Source organism: Nerophis ophidion, linkage group LG17 (assembly GCF_033978795.1).
Source record: "Nerophis ophidion isolate RoL-2023_Sa linkage group LG17, RoL_Noph_v1.0, whole genome shotgun sequence".
In the NCBI taxonomy this organism is placed as follows: Eukaryota; Metazoa; Chordata; class Actinopteri; order Syngnathiformes; family Syngnathidae; genus Nerophis; species Nerophis ophidion.
In genome coordinates, this window is record NC_084627.1 from 27,214,140 (window position 1) to 27,228,152 (window position 14,013).

At 37.6% G+C, this 14,013-nt stretch overlaps 1 protein-coding gene across 2 annotated transcripts in view; it reads left to right on the forward strand.

Annotated features, from left to right (window-relative positions):
• The first annotated feature begins 1,485 nt into the window (after nucleotides 1-1,485).
• The window catches only part of sfswap (splicing factor SWAP), a 123,742-nt gene continuing 111,214 nt past the window's right edge, over nucleotides 1,486-14,013 (forward strand). For both annotated transcript variants that reach the window (XM_061876699.1, XM_061876700.1), the window contains exons 1-2: nucleotides 1,486-1,862; nucleotides 3,676-3,839. In XM_061876699.1, the coding sequence (XP_061732683.1) occupies nucleotides 1,651-1,862; nucleotides 3,676-3,839 (376 nt within the window). In that variant the 5' untranslated portion in view covers nucleotides 1,486-1,650. The remainder of the gene's footprint in view (nucleotides 1,863-3,675; nucleotides 3,840-14,013) is intronic.

The following is a 14,013-nucleotide window of genomic DNA, read 5'->3' on the forward strand; positions in this document are numbered from 1 at the left end:
AGAACGACTTTTTACCGTCAATATTGGCTGCTGAGTTTCATTGTTTTCTGCTGGTGGTGTGCCTCGGGAATTTTTTCAATGAAAAAAGTGTCCCTTGGCTCAGAAAAGGTTGAAAAACACTGCTGTAGTCCAATGTTTTTCAACCTTTTCTGAGCCGAGGCACGGTTTTTTTCATTGAAAGAATTCTGAGGCCCACCACCAGCATAACACATGAAAAAATGAAACTCAGTAGCTGATATTGACAGTAAAAAGTCGTTATTGTTTGGTATGAATTCAAAACATAACCAACCATGCATCACAATAGCTCTTCTCTCAAGTAGGTGTACTGGCACGACCTGTCACATCACGCTGTGACTTATTTTGAGTTTTTGGATGTTTTCCTGTGTGTAGTGTTGTAGTTTTTGTCTTACGCTCCTATTTTGTTGTTGATTGTCATGTCATGTACGGATGTACTTTGTGGACGCCGTCTGCTCTACACGCTGTAAGGCTTTGCAATCGTCCAGCATTCTGTTTTTGTTTACTTTGCAGCCAGTTCAGTTTTAGTTTTGTAGAGCCATCCCTAGGCTTCAATGCCTTTTCTTAGCGGTCCTCGCCTTTGGTTTAAGCCAGGGGTCGGGAACCTTTTTGGCTGAGAGAGCCATGAAAGCCAAATATTTCAAAATGTATTTCCCTGAGAGCCATATAATATTTTTTAACACTGAATACAACTAAATGCGTGCATTTTTAAAGAATAGTAAGTTTCCTATTCTTTTTAATAAAATTGTTTTTCTAAAAGTTAACCAATAATAAGTATAATACTTCTTACCATTAATGCGACATCTTAAACAGGTGCGATAGAAAACGGATGGTTGGATTAAAATGCATGAGAATATTCTATAATTTGAAGGTTATTTTTTAACACTAAGATTTATTTGAGAGCCAGACGTAGTTATCAAAAGAGCTACATCTGGCTCTAGAGCCATAGGTTCCCTACCCCTGGTTTAAGCATTGGATACTTTTTTATCTGCAAACCATTGTCGCTGTTCCCGACATCTACAAAGCAATTATCCTACTGATATGGAAGAGTATTACATGGTTAGTCTGCCGAGCTCAAGACAACAAAGATACTCAACAACGGCACATTTGCGGATTATAATTACTGGTTTGCCAAAAATATTTTTAACCCAATTAGGTGAAATTACATAAACTCCCACGGCACACCAAACAATATCTCACGGTAAACTAGTGTGCCGCGGCACAGTGGTTGAAAAACACTGCTGTAGTCAGAAGTTCAGAGTAGAGTGGACTGACTTCCGAATGCGCTATTTAGGACAAGCACATTCACCACACTCACTACCCTCCAAAACTACGAATTTAATAAAACTTCCACCTAGTCCAAATTCCCAATTTACCTCTAAATATACGTTCCGATACGTATTAACAGTGTATTGCGTATATTTAGAATTTATTCCAAGCGATAACTATGACGCAAGTGCCGAGCAGACACAATGGTACGTTTACTTACTTTCAACATGGCGACTCCAACCCGTAGAATTGTGTGTCAGAAGCTTTTACAAACACATCAAAGCGGCATCTAATTACGTTGTGAGGCTTTTGGCCATCTAAGACTCACAAGTGCTATTTTGCTACATACTACAACTTGTTATTTGTATGACCTATTTGGAGATGTATCGTCGCGGGACGGAAAAGAAGGAGCCCAACAGCCAGCCGGCTAAGGATGCTAATGACAGTGAGAAGTACGCCGATCTTTTGGTGTTCGGCTACGCCTGCAAAGTGTTCCGAGACGACGAAAGGGCTCTTTACCACGAACATGGAAAGCATCTTATTCCATGGATGGGGGACAAGAGCATCATGATCGATAGGTCGGTTGAACACTTGAACCGAAACACTATGCTAACTATCTATCTTGCCTATTAGCCTGTTTCAAAGTTAAAGGAACTGCTCGGAGTTTGTCTTACAGAAGCCCCGAAGCCACCTGAAACTGACGACAAATGTTGCATTTCCACATGTAGACATGCTTTTGGATGATCTGTGCCATTTGAAAGTCATTTCCAGAGTAACGTGTTGATATGAAAAAGGCCAGTATTTGCATAGCCAGCAGACAAATAGTATTGTCTTCAGTTGATTAACTAAAACTAATGCGTTTTATTCAATACATCACCGATTTGCACTAAAAACACAATTGATAAGTATTGTCAACGTCTAACTAATTTGAATTTGGCATTCTAGAAGTATTTCCTCTGGAAATGGTAACTTACGGCATATTTCGCAGCTTAATGCGGGAAAATATGTGACTGTTCTATTTGGTCTGTCCAGTTCAAATTAAATTATGCCTAAAATTCCTGTCTTCACTAGCACCTGTTTTACCTACAAGGCCAGAGTTGCTGCAACAAAGGTGATTCATGGTGACTTGTATCATTGTTAGCCATTGTATGTTGCCTAGTGCAGTGGTTCTCAACCTTTTTTCAGTGATGTACCCCCTGTGAACAATATTTTAAATCAAGTACCCCCTAATCAGAGCAAAGCATTTTTGGTTGGAAAAAAATAGATAAAGAAGTAAAATACAGCACTATGTCATCAGTTTATGATTTTTTAAATTGTATAACAGTGCATAATATTGCTCATTTGTAGTGATCTTTCTTGAACTATTTGGAAAAAAAGATATACAAATAACAACAAAACTTGTTGAAAAATAAACAAGTGATTTAATTATAACTAAAGATTTCTGCACATAGAAGTAATCATCAACTTAAAGTTCCCTCTTTGGGGATTGTAATAGAGATCCATCTGGATTTATCAACTTAATTCAAAACATTTCTTCACAAAAAAAGAAATATTTAACATCAATTTTCATGGAACATGTACACAAAAAAATTTAGCTGTCAACACTGTGAATATTGCATTGTTGCCTTTCTTTTCACAGTTTATGATTCATATTTTGTTGAAGTATTATTCAATAAATATGTTTATGAAGGATCTTTGAATTGTTGGTATTTTTAGAATATTTAAAATAAATCTCACGTACCCCTTGGCATACCTTCAAGTACCCCAGGGGTACGCGTACCCTCATTTGAGAACCACTGGCCTAGTGCACACACACGCCCAGTTGACTTTTTGAATCACCTTGCCTGGCCCAAGTTGTTTCATGTGTGTGTGTGTATGTCTTTATCACATAACCCAGTTCTTTCCCCCAGAAAGGTAGGTTAAGGGGTCCCGGCAACCCCGAATGCCAACCTCGGCACCCCATTTCTTTGTCTCCGTGAAGAAACTCCAACTGAGAGATGGCGTGGACGCACCCAGGAAAATGTCGTCCATTTGCGTTCTTGCGGCTAGGTATTTATGTACTCGGGTTTGTGTGAATGTAATTCTCTTTGCAGATATTGATGAGGTATACAGGGGGAACCCTGTAAGGTAAGGGGAGTTTCCTTTAATGTAGGGTTCTGTTTTTTTTTGTTTTTTTGCCTTGGATGGGAATATGCCAAATATTTAATTAGGTAATTATTGTATTTTTAACCCTGAGAGAAAACATTACACTTTCGTTATTACAAGCTCAGGCCGACAGAATTTTGTATATAAAAGTTTAGGGGTTTTATATCCCACCCTCCCCTGGTAAGTAGGTCTTCTTAGTGGCTAAAAGTATTTGTCTTCTCGCTAATCCTGCATATCTTCCAACAGATATGATGGGCGTGGTCATTTACATGACCTTTCAGAGTATGACAGTGGGTCGTGGAACACATCCTACCAGCTGTCAGAGGAGGAGGCCAGAATAGAGGCCCTCTGCGATGAAGAAAGATATCTGGCCTTGCACACTGACCTGATGGAAGAAGAGGCGAGACAAGGTAGACATGTACACTAAAGCAGTGGTATGAATATTACATTTTTTTGTAGAAAGGCTTAAAAAAGTGATACGTATTCAAAAAGAGTTTGACATCGTTTGAGTTTGATAATTTCCAGTTCATCATTTTAAATCCTGCTCCAATTGATTCTCAATTTTCATTCTTTAATACATATATATATATATATATATATATGTATATATGTATACATGTATACATGTATATATGTGTATGTATACAGTGGGGCAAAGAAGTATTTAGTCAGCCACCGATTTTGCAAGTTCTCCCACTTAAAATGATGACAGAGGTCTGTAATTTTCATCATAGGTACACTTTAACTGTGAGAGACAGAATGTGATAAAAAAAAATCCAGGAATTCACATTGTAGGAATTTTAAATAATTTATTTGTAAATTATGGTGGAAAATAAGTATTTGGTCAATTACAAAAATTCAACTCAGTACTTTGTAATATAACCTTTGTTGGCAATAACAGAGGTCAAACGATTACTATAGGTCTTTACTAGGTTTGCATACACAGTAGCTGGTATTTTGGCCCATTCCTCTATGCAGATCTTCTCGAGAGCAGTGATGTTTTGGGCCTATTGCAGAGCAACACAGACTTTCAACTCCCTCCACAGATTTTCTATGGGGTTGAGGTCTGGAGATGGCTAGGCCACTCCAGGACTTTCAAATGCTTCTTACGGAGCCACTCCTTCGTTGCCCGGGCAGTTTGTGTGGGATCATTGTCATGCTGGAAGACCCAGCCTCGTTTCATCTTCAAAGCTCTCACTGATGGAAGGAGGTTTTGGCTCAAAATCTTACGATTCATGGCCCCATTCATTCTTTCCCTAACACGGATCAGTCCTCCTGTCCCCTTAGCAGAAAAACAGCCCCAAAGCATGATGTTTCCACCCCCATGCTTCACAGTAGGTAGGGTGTTCTCGGGATGCAACTCAGTATTCTTGTTCCTCCAAACACGACGAGTTGAGTTTATATCAAAAAGTTCTATTTTGGTTTCATCCGACCACATGACATTCTCCTAATCCTCTGCTGTATCATCCATGTGCTCTCTGGCAAACTTCAGACAGGCCTGGATATGCACTGGCTTAAGCAGGGGGACACGTCTGGCACTGCAGGATTTGATTCCCTGTCCGCGTAGTGTGTTACTGATGGTAACCTTTGTTACTTTGGTCCCAGCTCTCTGCAGGTCATTCAGCAGGTCCCCCCGTGTGGTTCTGGGATTTTTGCTCACTGTTCTCATGATCATTTTGACCCCACGGGATTAGATCTTGCATGGAGCCCCAGATCGAGGGAAATTATCAGTGGTTTTGTATGTCTTCCATTTTCTGATAATTACTCCCACAGTTGATTTTTTCACACCAAGCTGCTTGCCTTTTGTAGATTCACTCTTCCAATCTGGTGCAGGTCTACATTTCTTTTCCTGGTGTCCTTCGACAGCTCTTTGGTCTTGGACATAGTGGAGTTTGCAGTCTGACTGCTTGAGGCTGTGGACAGGTGTCTTTTATACAGATAACGAGTTCAAACAGGTTGCATTAATACAGGTAACGAGTGGAGGACAGAAGAGCTTCTTAAAGAAGAAGTTACAGGTCTGTGAGAGCCAGAGATCTTCTTTGTTTGAAGTGAACAAATACTTATTTTCCACCATAATTTACAAATAAATTCTTTAAAAGTCTTCCAATGTGAATTCCTGGATTTGTTTTTCACATTCTGTCTCTCACAGTTGAAATGTACCTATGATGAAAATTACAGACCTCTGTCATCATTTTAAGTGGGAGAACTTGCACAATCGGTGGCTGACTAAATACTTTTTTGCCCCACTGCATATATATATATATATATATATATATATATATATATATATATATATATATATGTATATGTATATGTAAAATATATATATATATATATATTACATATATATAAAATATATATATATTTTACATATATATATTTATATTTACATTTCTATATACATATATATATATATATATATATGGAGTGGGGCAAAAAAGTATTTAGTCAGCCACCGATTGTGCAAGTTCTCCCACTTATATATATATATATATACAGTTGTGATCAAAATTATTCAACCCCCACACAATTTTGGTGTTTTAGCAAGTTGGACATTTATTCCGTATTTTGTTTATAGTCATATCAAATAAAGATGCATTAAATATCAATCAATCAATCAATGTTTACTTATATAGCCCTAAATCACTAGTGTCTCAAAGGGCTGCACAAACCACTACGACATCCTCGGTAGGCCCACATAAGGGCAAGGAAAACTCACACCCAGTGGGACATCGGTGACAATAATGACCCAGTGGGACGTCGGTGACAATGATGACTATGAGAACATGATACTGTGATACTGATGATACTGATGACTATGAGAACATATGAGAACATGATACTGTGAAAGATCAATCCATAATGGATCCAACACAGTCGCGAGAGTCCAGTCCAAAGCGGATCCAACACAGCAGCGAGAGTCCCGTTCACAGCGGAGCCAGCAGGAAACCATCCCAAGCGGAGGCTGATCAGCAGCGCAGAGATGTCCCCAGCCGATACACAGGCGAGCAGTACATGGCCACCGGATCGGACCGGACTCCCTCCACAAAGGAGAGTGGGACATAGAAGAAAAAGAAAAGAAACGGCAGATCAACTGGTCTAAAAAGGGAGTCTATTTAAAGGCTAGAGTATACAAATGAGTTTTAAGGTGTAAATAAGGTGTAAATAAACAAATGCCACTTGAATTACAACATTATATTTTGTAACATACCAAACAGTGTCATTTCTCTTAATATTTCATTGACAAAATTATTCAACCCCTTGAAGATCATAACTCTTAAGAACAGAATTTGAATAAGGTATTTTCAATCAGGTGTTGAAAACACCTGTAGATGTGATTAAAACCATAACGACCAACAATTAAACTGATTGAAAAAGACTGTGACGCTCAGCTTCTTGTAGATGGTCAATGGTGTATTTGCAACATGGTGAAGTCCAGGGAGTGGTCAAAGAAATCAAGAGAGGAGGTAATTTCTCCTCATAAGAAAGGATATGAATATAAGAAAATAGCAAAGACATTACACATTCCAAGAGACACAGTTGGGAGCATAATTCGCAAGTTTAAAGCTAAAGGCACAGTGGAAACACTACCTAGGTGTGGTAGAAAGAGGATGCTGTGTGCGTACAGTGGTGAAAACCCCCCGGGTAACAGCTGAGGAACTACCACAGGACATTGCAGAGGGAGGAACACAGCACTACGAGATAAAGGCCTCCGTGCCAGAACTCCCAGGCGCACCCCACTTCTGACTACCAGGCACAAGTAAAATATACTCCAGTATGCCAAAAATCATCTGGACAAACCCCAAAGGTTTTGGGAAACTGTTCTATGGAGTGATGAGACAAAAGTGGAACTCTTTGAGCCTATGAATCAATGTTATGTCTGGAGGAGAAAAAATGAAGCTTACAAAGAGAAGAACTCCTTGTCTACTGTTAAGCATGGTGGGGGGTCAATCATGCTCTGGGGCTGTTTCTCTGCTTCAGGTACCGGGAATCTCCAGCTCTTTCAAGGCATTATGAATTCTATTTCCTACCTGGATATATTAGCTGCAAATGTCATGAAATCAGTGACGAAGCTGAGGCTTGGGAGAGGTTGGACCTTCCAACAGGACAACGATCTCAAACATACCTCCAAATCAACATCAGAGTGGTTGTAGAAGAAGGGCTGGAAGACCCTGGAGTGGCCTTCACAGTCGCCAGACCTAAATCCTATAGAAAACCTGTGGTGGGACTTGAAGAAGGCAGTTGCAGTACGCAAGCCCAAGAATATGAATGAACTGGAGGCCTTTGTCCAATAGGAATGGGCTAAAATACCTGTAGATCGTTGCAAGAAGCTTGTGTCCGGTTATGTATCACGTTTGAAGGATGTAATTACTGCCAAAGGGTGTTCTATTAAGTACTAAAGATTCATGTAACTAGGGGGTTGAATAATTTTGTCAATGAGATATTAAGAAAAATGTCCTTTTTTGGTATTTTGTAAAATACAGTGTTACAATTTAAGTTGCATTTGTCTATTTGACACATCTTTATTTGATATGACTATAAACAAAATACGGAATAAATGTCCAACTTGCTAAAACACCAAAATTGTGTGGGGGTTGAATAATTATATTAAACTGTGTTTATATATATATATATATACATATGATAGATATATATATATATATAAACCATATGTTTAGGACTATAAGTCACAGTTTTTTTCATAGTTTGGCCAAGGGTGAGACATATACTCCGGAGCGACTTAGGAGTGAAATTATTAACACATTACCTTAAAATATCAAATAATATTATTTATTTCATTCGCGGAAGAGACGAGGGAAATGTAAGCAATCGTCACATACACGGGGAGGGTCATGGCAGAAGTGCATTGTGGGTCATGGAATGGTAACTGCTATATGCTACTGCTGTAGCTATTAAAATGGATCATTTCATCGTTGGCGGTGACTTATAAAAACTGAGAGGGGCTAAACAAAAATGGCACCGAAAAGGAAATCATGTACTGCAGATTACATGCTGGACGTAGTGAAATATGCAGCAGAAAACGACAAGAGGACGCAGCCCATACCTTTGGAGTTGGCAGAGTTGTTTAGAAGCAGAGGTGGGTAGAGTAGCCAGAAATTGTACTCAAGTAAGAGTACTGTTACTTTAGAGATTTATTACTCAAGTAAAAGTAAGGAGTAGTCACTCAAATATTTACTTGAGTAAAAGTAAAAAGTATGTTGTGAAAAAACTACTCAAGTACTGAGTAACTGATGAGTAACCTGATTACGGCAACAAATAATGTACAATGAGCAAATTCAGAGCCAGGAATATCTCTTAAGAAACTAAAACAATAATATATATTAAATAATAGTACATTAAAATAAAAAAAATTAAGGCACATTGAGCCACAATAACTTAACAGCACCATAGGCTCAGTAGGCATTGATTGATTGATTGATTGAAACTTGTATTAGTAGATTGCACTGTACAGTACATATTCCGTACAATTGACCACTAAATGGTAACACCCCAATAAGTTTTTCAACGTTTATCAATTACTTAATAAATGACCAAGTCGAGGTGCTCTACCTCATATATACATACACATACATACACACATATCATATATACACACAAATATCATATAATTTATATATACATTATATAATTTATATTTATTTATTTTGCCGTTTTTGTTGACATGTTCAAAGTTGTTTTAATGAATATACATGCATGTTTAACACATAGATTCCTATCTTTCAAGAAGACAAGAATATAAGTTGGTGTATTACCTGATTCTGATGACTTGCAATGATTGGAATCAGACGTCCACGTTTTCAAATGGAGGAGAAAAAAAGTTTCTCTTTTCTGTCCAATACCACATTAAAGTCTTTTTTTTTTTTTGGCATTTTATTTGTCCAGCTTCCATATTCGTTTTTATACACTTTACAAGAAATACATTGTCGGCAAACTCCGTAGCTCTCTAGCTTGTTTGCGCTGGCTTTCAGAGACTCTTATTTTGTTAGCGCAGGCGCAATGGAGCGGCACTTTTATTGTGAAGACAGGAACTGTGCAATCAGTCTTTAGGCTTTTGACGGGAAGTACGGTTGAAGTAAAAAGTGTCTTTTTTCCTTTACACTTTTGATTGATTGATTGAAACTTTTATTAGTAGATTGCACAATACAGTAGATATTCCGTACAATTGACCACTAAATGTTAACATCCGAATAAGTTTTTCAACTTGTTTAAGTCGGGTCACGTAACCGCCTGGCTCTGTTTGATTGGTCCAGCGTCACCAGTGACTGTATGTGATTGGTGAAACGCAGGCATGCGTATCCTACGTTGAAGCTCTGTCATAAACCAAAACAAACATTAACAGATCGATAAACAAAAGTAGCGAGTAGCGAGCTGAATGTAGATAAATAGAGCAGAGTAAAAGTAGCGTTTCTTCTCTATAAATATATTCAAGTAAAAGTATGTTGCATAAAAACTACTCGTAGAAGTACAATTTATCCCAAAAGTTACTCAAGTAAATGTAACGGAGTAAATGTAGCGCGTTACTACCCACCTCTGTTTAGAAGCGACATCGAGGAAGAAGATTTCATGGGATTTATTGATTAGGAGTGACAGATTGTTTGGTAAACGTATAGCATGTTCTATATGTTATAGTTATTTGAATGACTCTTACCATAATATGTTACGTTATCATACCAGGCGCCTTTTCGGTTGGTTATTTATGCGTCATATAACGTACACTTGTTCAGCCAGTTTTTCACTATTCTTTATTTATTTTAAATTTACTTTCAAATGTATATTCTTGGTGTTGGATTTTATCAAATAAATTTCCCCCAAAAATGCGACTTATACTCCAGTACGACGTATGTATATTTTTTTCCTTCTTTATTATGAATTTTCGGCCGGTGCGACGTAAACTCCGGAGCGATTTTTATATATATATATATATATATATATATATATATATATATATATATATATTTATATATATATATATATATATATATATATATTTATATATATATATATATATATATATATATATTTACATGTTTATACACACACACATGTATGTATGTGTATATATATATATATATATTCTATACATATAAAAGAATGTTGAAAGATGGCGCCTGATGGCCATAAGAGGTAACTGCACTTTTTGTCCATATAGATAAAAATAGTGTTCATGTATGAGATCTAGGGCTGCAAATTACAACCAAAGTATTGATTAAGATTATTGGTATCAATATTGAAATCATAATTACCGATTGTTAGTTAAAGCAGTGATGGGGTTGTCATTTGTAATATCTGATAAAAAGACTTAAGATAAACATTATATATATATACCCAAAAACAAATATTAGTTTTTTTTTTTAATTATTTTTCAACTTTTCAGCTTTTTGTCCTTACATGATGCCTTTATCTCCATGTTTACATTTTGATAATGGGAGTTTTTTTAAATTATTTATTTAAGTTATGTACCTTATATGTACATGTAGATGTTGTATCGGGACCGATCCATAAAGAGTCTGAGCAGAAATATGTTGTATAAGAGTTAACTACACACAATAACACATTAACAACGTGCTATGTCACATGGATGGTTTTTGAAATAATACCTTTGTGACATGAAAAAAACACGAGTAACGTAAAAATAAAACCTTGTGTTTACTTTTTGATGTGAGAATAAAACACAAGGTAGTCAAACAAAAAGGCTTTGTTCTTCTCCAACGCCTCCTATCAGTACAACAGTTTGGCCAACAAAAATAAAGAGTGATCCCTCTCACATCAAATACACAATCTTCACAGCCTGCGTTCAATTCGAATAGATCACAAAACCTTTTAGATAGTATTGATGTTAGTTGAACACTGATGTAGTTTGCACTTAAATAAAGGACGAGTGAACAAACTAAATACTTTATAAACTAGTTGTGACAACATTTGACGACACATTACCTGCTGCATGTTTCTTCACGTCATTCACTCTCAGTCACAGCAGCTGATGAACGCTGTCTTGAGAAAATAAAAGCAACATCAAATAGTTTTCTCCTTCGTTGTATATTTTTAGTGTGGGGACAAGTGCGTCTGTCTCCAATATTGTCCACACTTGTCTCCATATAAACACAGCAGTGCGTTCTTAAGCGCACGGCGGGAAGAAAAGGAAATATGACGTTAAACTAAGCGCTTGGCTCCGTTTCCTCCGAGGGGAAATCTCCGGAGTAAAGTCTGTGTCGTTGGTCCGCCATGATTATCCACACAAACGACGCTAGTGTACATGTGCCTGACTTTGTGTTGCCTAAAATGCATTAATAAATGCATTTTTTCGGTAATCAATAAATTAGACTGTGTTACTAATTGTCTGAAATGTTATCCCTAATTATCATTGTACCGTTTACTGTTACATCCTTAGTCCATTAACAAGTAAAAAGTCAAGGGCGGTAACAAGACTAACGGCATGTTCATGCTGCCGATGTTGGTCAATTTTTTAGGGGCATGACGGAAAATAACGAGGGCTGATGCGACAGTTGCTGCGGTTGCCGTGGTTAAATCCGAGCCCTTTTATGATACAAAGTACAAATGCCATATATATAGTCGATACAACAATGATTGCATTGCTAATTTTATTATCACAAAATCTTTTGTCTTTTATTGTTGTTGTTTATAAATTCTGGAAATACGTCCCTTGAGACAGAAGTGCTTGAATTATGAACAATGTATGACCCTATAACTACTTGGTATTGGATCCATACCCAAATTTGTAGTATCAACCAAAATTTACAGGGCATCCACATTTTGTTATGTTACAGCTCTATACTAAAACGGAAGTAATTCATGGTAATTCTACACACATTACACCATAATGACAATGGAAAAAAGTTTTTGTTTTTAATAGAAATTTTAGCAAGTTTATTACAAATTTTAAAAAATAAAACATTACATTTCAAAATATACACATATAATACCGGTCTCTAGTATATCAAAAAAATAATTAGGAAAGGATAAGAGTAATAAAGATAATATAATGATAATAATCATTGTTCAGCGCTCACACAGCCACGCTCTACCCCACCATGCAATGTTGGTCATTTGTACACAGTATATCTCTTCTGCTTAACTATGTACTACTTCCTGTCGCATGGGACAAACTGCTTCCTGTTTTAAGCGTCTCTCTTCCAAGAATGACTCTTATCAATCAATGTTTACTTATATAGCCCTAAATCACTAGTGTCTCTTATGCCTCTTGAGAAACTCTGCAGCCCTTGTTGATTGCTGCACGCCAGTTGGATCTTTCACTTGAAAGAGCCTCCCAGTTGTCAACATTGATGGAGAAATATTTCAGGTCCCTCTTGATTACGTCTTTAAAACGTAAGTGAGAATGTCCCTGTTTGCACAGAGCTTTGGCTAGTTCGCCATACAATACGAGTTTGGGGAGGCAAGCGTCATCCATACGATGAATGTGCTCATCTTTGATTGATTGATTGATTGATTGATTGAAACTTTCATTAGTAGATTGTACAGTACAGTGCATATTCCGTACAATTGACCACTAAATGGTAACACCTGAATAAGATTTTCAACTTGTTTAAGTTGGTGACATGGTCCTTTCAACAAACGACCAGTATGGAACAAAGGCAGCGGAAGTGAAATGTATTGAGGCGTTGTTCATTCCTGCGGTATGTTGTCCATGACTCAGATGCTAATAGTAGGGTACTAAGTACGCATGTGTGGTATACATGTACCTCGAGGTGCAAAAAATTGTCCTTGTTGTGCCAGACACGCTTTCTCAATTTGCTAAAAATTGATAATGCGTATGTCAAGTTCTGCATCAAGGTTGTTGGTGTTGGAGATGGTGGATCCCAGGTAGGTGATTTTGTCCACCACAGATAGGTGTGTTGGCGATGGAGATAGCAGGGCTACAGGTTGCATTTTGGACAAGGACAACTGTCTTTTTTTAAGCCAATCTGCAGGCCAAACTCTTGACATCCAGAGTCAAAAGATGTGCAGAGCAGGGGTAGTTCAGCCTCTGAGTGGGTGGCAAAGGCAGCATCATCACCATAAAGCAGTTCACGCACTATTACATGATGTACTTTGGTCTTAGCCCACAGTCTGGATAGATGGAAATGTTTTCCTGAGCTCCGGGTATGTATGAGGATGCCAGAGTCATTGGGGAAAGTGCGATGTAGTAGGGCAGAGAAAAATATTCCAAAGAGGGTAGGAGCAAGAACACAACCCTACTTCACCTCACATCTCATCTACAATTTGTCAAAGCGAGTGCCTTTTAACTTTACTATTTCCTTAATGCCATTATGAAATTCAGTAATCATTTTCAGCAGTTTAGGGAGGCAGCCAAGTCTTTGCAGAACAAAGACGATTCCAGATTGACTGACATAGTCAAATGCCTTAGTCAAGTCCACAAACACCAGAAACAGAGGTTTTTGTTGTTCAATGCACTTTTCCTGTTGTTGCCAAACACAGAACTTCATGATTACTGTGGAGCGACCGCTTCAAAACCCACATTGGCTTTCAGGGAGGATATGGTCTGTAAGGACTTATAGTCGTGGTAGATCAGTTCCAGCAAATATC